The following is a 6029-nucleotide window of genomic DNA, read 5'->3' on the forward strand; positions in this document are numbered from 1 at the left end:
ATTTTGGTTTTTGCTGAAGGGGAATGTTCACTGACCATAAATACTGTATATCCGTTCTGTATGATGACTTGAACACAGAAATGGTGTGGATCTACACTTTCAAGTTCAGACAGAATTTCCAACCGTTAATGGTTTTTATGTACAGTATTAAGTTAAACCTTCCTCTTACACTTTTGCTTTAGTGGAAGACGCACCACCTTGACTGATGTGTGTAGGTGGTAGACAATTTATGTACAGCTACATTTTGCATAGTAAAGCTTTAGGTTTATGAGAAACCAATAAATATATTGGCTAAGGAAACTGCCATATTTACAGTATTACCTGTACTTGTTCACTAGAAGAAATGGATAAATAATACCAACTGAGTTTTGTAATGCCTTTTTGATGTTATAGACGTTTTTTTTGTATTTCTGTGACTATCAAATGACTACTGTAAGTTAAGTTGACGTTTTTATTCGTAGTCTTTTGATAAGTATTATTTTCTTACTTGGCAGCCTAGAAGCAAATCTACTATGCATCTGAACAAGGTCCGTGAAACTTGAAAGTTTGAAATAGTCCATGTGATCTCGTTGAACTTCTGCAGTAATGGCAACAACGTCTTGACGAAAAATGTGTTTCAACTACGTGTAAATAAGATAGTTCTCGTACTAGTTTTGTTTAGCTTTTAAATCTTTACATTATAAACGATTAACCATTTTGAGAATATAGGGCCGTGGAGCTTAATAAAATATAAAGATTTTCGGTTTGTCTGAGAACTACACTATATAATAATTTTATTTTTGTGGCTTTGAGTTGCGTTTCCTGTTTCACTTAGTAGTTTTACAAAGATTGTGTAATTCTTCTTTTCTGTTCCTAAGTACGCATGTAACCGGCTCTGTATTTCCGAATCGTTTTGTTTTTTCACGTTGGTTTTCAATAAAGTTTTGTCGTACGGTACGTGCGTCCCTTTTAAAAAGAGAGGAAGGACTGCCATTAATGATGTAAATGTAGCGTAGTATATACATATCTATCAGTCATTACTAGGAATTCATAGTTTTTAAGGTAGTGTTATTGTGCGTATTTTAGCTGAATTAAGAGAATCAGCTTTCTGAGTTTCATCATGCTGCTGCGTTGTAGAGACTCGCTGGTATGGCTTTTTTTCCAGGCTCTTGTCTCGGTGTCCTGGAGCTTCAGTGAGCCGGAGCCTGGGCCTGGAGCTGCCGGTGCTGTAGCGAACGGAGATCGGTTCAAGATTGAAGGCCGTGCTGTAGTGCCAGGAGTAAAAACACAGGACTGGATCTCCACTGCTCGTGTGCTTGTCGAGGGAGAAGAACACGTTGGCTTTTTGAAGTGAGTCAATTCGTCTGGTTCTTCATCGATTTCATGTTTTTATTAATCGAACCTGCTACTGTGATGATTAGTGTAAAGGGCGAATTTATGTATAGATGCATTTTTCCACTAATTCACTTTAAGTGCTGTGTTTTGTTTTGTTTATTTTATTGCACTCTTTCTTTCTGTCTCTGAACATAGTAAAATAGTGTACCTTTAATATGATTACTTCTATTTTAAAAAATGCATTTATTTGATAGTAGTACCAGTTAAGTTTAGTTTACTTAGTATCAGTGTTTTCATAAAACAAATGTGGTAGAATTCATTGCTGTAGGACACTTAGGTGCAGAACCAAACATGTCAAGGTTATGAAGTGCATCTTACTTCATAATACCTATTTGAACTCAATTTTAAGCAATAAGCGACATAATGAATTACTATTTGTTGATTATACTATACTTCAATTATTAATAGTTATATATGTGGTGTGTTGTATTGCAGCTAGCTTAACTTTGTTTACATTTTTTCTCGCTCTAGAATTGATGGAAGTTTCGCTGTGAATGATGTTCCTTCAGGATCCTATGTAGTCGAGATCATTTCACCATCATACAGATTTGATCCAGTTCGAGTGGACATTACATCCAAAGGCAAAATGAGGTAATGGTGAACCAAAAATGTCAGCTCCCCATTGAATAAGCCAAAATTATTTGAAGAAGCTCCAAAAATCATTCCAGTGTATACCCTTCATGTTGTTTCAGTATGGCAGAATATTTTTATATAAACCTTTCAGTTTTTAATTTATCTTGGAATAAAGAGTGTCAGGTAAAAAAAAATGTGTAGTTGTCATTTGCTGTTAATTGCCATGCATCGACTTACCTCCTAACCTTGCACTGAATCGACTTGCAATTATTTTTAGTGATTTTTTTTTTCAGTAACTTTAGATACTCTGATTGTTTGACATGCAATCTGATCAACTGAGGTTACCACCGCATAAAGTGTTATAAAATTGACCATACCCTTTACTTCAATCCCTTTGGGTTTAAGGTGTTAGAAGTATAAAGTAAGTTTATTTTTCTCAATGTGGGTGATTCAGAGCTAGTATTTTTTTCTTTTACTTAAGAAAACCTTTTTAAATTTAAAAAAAGAACTAGCAACTAGAGAATTTGTTTTTTATCTTTAATTACTTATATAATCAATTCAATAGTAGCAGTAATTCTACAGCTTTCAGTGAAAGATATGTGAAGGGGGCCTGTAACTTAGCCTTTCTGAATTCCAGGGCTAGAGTGGTAAACTTCATAAAGACATCTGAAGTACTGCGTCTGCCATACCCTCTTCAAATGAAATCTACTGGCCCACACTCTTATTTTATGAAGCGGGAGACCTGGGGATGGACAGATTTCCTCATGAATCCAATGGTATATTTCTTTCCAAAGTACAAGTAGCTTAAATGTTTTGAAGTTGAGCAGCAGTAGCTCAATGATCCCTTTAAAACAAAGGATTAGTTAGAAGATTGTAATTTGGACATCAAAAATAACTTGCATACTTCTTAGAAACCTATCTTTTCAAATCTTGCTCTTAATGCAAGATTGTAAATTTAAGAATAATGCAAATCAAATGCCACTGATTTATTTTTAATAATTACATTGTACATTTAAATTGCTAGCATGTTGCTGAATCTTCAACTGTAGATTGCCAGGATTTAGTGTGTAAGCATTCATTTGACATTAATTAATTGACAGTAATTGTTAGTGGTTCATAGAAACAAATAACTGATCTGATTGGTGTTTCTGAGACCTGCTTTTTGATTTGCCACAATGCTTTTTTTTATTTGTTGGTCTCTTCCAGGTCATGATGATGGTTCTTCCTTTGTTGATTATCGTCTTGCTGCCGAAGGTTGTGAATACTAATGATCCAGAGATGAGACGGGTGAGTTCAGCTTCTGTTCGCATTCGATTTTTGTGTGCCATCCCTTCTAATATAATCTACTTTTTTCCAAATACTTTATTTGAAAAGACAGCAAAGCCTTCTTTTTGTTAACTACAGCTTGTCTTCACTTTAAATGTTCAACTTGTTTTTGACAAATGCAAGCCTGTCAAAAACAGTTTTCCAGGTTATAGAATGTGATTCCTAGTCGGATACTAAAGTAACAGTTAAAACTTGTATGAGATCAGGTTTTCTAGTGTCACTTAAGCTCCAACGTGGGCTTTAAGCAAAAGCTATGTGGTCATAGCTTAAATAAGCTATTTGTGGAATATCATGCAGATTTTATGCACTCAGATGAATGCATATCGAAATTTGTAAACTTTAAACAGTGTATTTACAGTATTTCTACAGTATTTGTCTCTTCGGTTTGATGTGCTAGCTAGACAATGTCCAGAGTATGGAAGAATAACTAACATAAGCAAGTGGTTCTGAGAAGTCAGACAAAATAGAATTTTTAGAAGGTATTAATGTCAGTAGGCTTTTTAATGTTACACTATTAAACATGTTTTGCTTTTGACACTTAAGATAGTTTTCTGTAATGACAAGTGAGTCAGAGTGATATCATTTTCACTGTGATTCCATGGTTTTATTGAGACAGATCAAGAATTGGAAAGTGCACCTTTATTAAATGTGCATTAGCTTATCTTTTCTCGAGCCCTCTTCCTCTTTATACTTCATTTTAGAAAAACTCTCATTTTTAATCAAAACAAGTCAGACGAGCACACTCTTTTAAGAAGCTTCGCTTGCCTCTATGTTGTGTGAAATCTAAAACGCCAATCGATCTGTGTTAAATTTCAGGAGATGGAGCAGTCCATGAATATGCTCAACCCCAATCACGAGCTGCCAGATGTATCTGAATTCATGACAAAACTGTTTTCTTCCAAAACGTCTGGCAAATCTGGGAGCAGCAGTAAGAGTGGGAAGAGTGGTCCTGTAAAGAGGAGGTAGTAGTGTTTTAGAAAGGAATGTAAATGCACTGCCTGGCATTACCATTCATTGAGTTTTGTGTTTTTTTTCCATTTTTCTAAATTATTGTTCAAGTCCCAACCTAATTTCTAGAGTAAAATATTTGCAAAAACACAACTTCTGCAACTGTTAAGCAATAAGGAGAGCTTAGAGGTCAAGAACAAATCTGGCGTGATTGTTCCCTTCAACAAAGCTGGATACTTTATTGCTTTTAATGAAATGCCTGTTTGCTTTTTTTACTGTGAATGCCTTGTTACTTTTTATTTCAATTAGGTATGCACATTGTATATTGGATTCCCTACAAAATAAGCATCACCCTATTTTATACCACAGTAGGTCCAGTAACCTTCTTGATTTTCCTGTTAGAAATGACCTACTTTTAGAATGAGTTCTTTGGAAAGTGATAATACTGTTATAAAGCCACACCTACACGAGTAAGAGCTCGTGATCTGAATATTCATTATAGAAACTTTACCTTGCCTGCATTGCATTAGATTATTATAAATTAAACAACACTTTTTAATTCTAGAATGTAAAGAGCAAATGTTATTTAAATACAAAGATAATAAAAATTGTGATGATCATACTGTCTGCCTTTTGTTTTGATGTTCAATTTTATCCCATCACCTGCAACTAGCCCATATCATAGAACAGATAACACTGTCTTTATGATGTAGTGCTGAAATATCATATACATGGAATATATTCCTAAGACTTTCGTATCTCTGGTTTCTCAGAATGTGTTCTAATGTGTAAATATCTTGATTAGAACATGTTGGATAACATTGATATAAACTAGATTTGATGCAAAGACTTTGATACAGTAAGGTGAATATTATACATCTTAAAGGGTTGAGATACCAAGTATTGGAAAAGCTCAGCACTAATAATTTCAACAAATTCACAGTAATCATGGAAATGTATGCTTAGTAATTGGATTGAGTTCAGAAGTCTTTCTTTAATGGAACGAAATTGAAATAAATATACATATTCACCTTGCCCTAGTTTCATCTCATAGAAAGAAATGACTCTGCTGCTATGCCATGATGACTAAAGTCTTACATTTTGCAAAAGATCATTAACTGTGCCTCACATAAAGGCAATGTCCTTGTCAGTGTCTCGTTTTAAACAGTCACTGCTCTTATTTGAGTTTCTTTGCCATAAGCATAACTAAATGTGAGTGACTGTGGGACATGGGAATGCAAAACCCACTCAGTAAACACTGACTTTTTTTCATAGACACAAAAGTTTCTTACTGTGTATTTTAGTCAATTTGCTTGAGAATGTATATTCATTATTTTGTACTTGGAAAAACTAATGTTCACTATATGAAAGTACAGTTCAAGATACAAGTTCTTAACACTGTAACGTTTTAGCAAATGATATTGATGCCTTGCTGAATTTTGTCAAATTTTCTTGTGTGCAGGATGCATGTTTTGGTTTTGAAATTAAAATTGCCCTTTTTGACCAGGAGTATTTTCTTGCTCTTTATTGGGATCTGATGTATTTTAACTTGAACGGTAGGCAGAACACACCATCAGTAGAACAAAAACATCAGTCGATCAAAACGACTGTTATTAAAACTGAACCTTTACTTGAAAATGGACTTTTAGGTTGCAGGTATAAAGTAGTAGCCTTACTCCCCCTCAAGTATAACTCTTTGCTGTTTTGCAGGTGTTGTGTTCTTGTTTTACCTTTGTGCTTAAGGGTGTTTGGTAAAGGGCCAGTGAAACACAGTGGCAGTGGAATGGCTGATACTGCATCCATTGCAA

The 6029-nt window shown here is 34.5% G+C and overlaps 1 protein-coding gene across 1 annotated transcript; it reads left to right on the forward strand.

Annotated features, from left to right (window-relative positions):
• Positions 1-939: 939 nt before the first annotated feature.
• Positions 940-4843, forward strand: emc7b (ER membrane protein complex subunit 7b). Its single transcript, XM_006632442.3, has 5 exons — positions 940-1329; positions 1846-1965; positions 2585-2723; positions 3154-3234; positions 4090-4843. Exons 1-5 carry the CDS (start codon positions 1100-1102, stop codon positions 4237-4239), a joined length of 720 nt encoding a protein of 239 aa, XP_006632505.1. The 5' UTR covers positions 940-1099; the 3' UTR covers positions 4240-4843.
• The last annotated feature ends 1186 nt before the right edge of the window (positions 4844-6029 follow it).

Source organism: Lepisosteus oculatus, chromosome 8 (genome assembly GCF_040954835.1).
Source record: "Lepisosteus oculatus isolate fLepOcu1 chromosome 8, fLepOcu1.hap2, whole genome shotgun sequence".
Classification (NCBI taxonomy): Eukaryota; Metazoa; Chordata; class Actinopteri; order Semionotiformes; family Lepisosteidae; genus Lepisosteus; species Lepisosteus oculatus.

Excerpts from the sequence above, each read along its gene's own strand:
- emc7b (XM_006632442.3), top strand. The coding sequence starts at position 1,100 with ATGCTGCTGCGTTGTAGAGACTCGCTGGTATGGCTTTTTTTCCAGGCT. Across the intron at positions 1,330-1,845 it reads GAACACGTTGGCTTTTTGAA|AATTGATGGAAGTTTCGCTG; the intron begins GTGAGTCAATTC and ends TTCTCGCTCTAG. Across the intron at positions 2,724-3,153 it reads ATTTCCTCATGAATCCAATG|GTCATGATGATGGTTCTTCC; the intron begins GTATATTTCTTT and ends GGTCTCTTCCAG.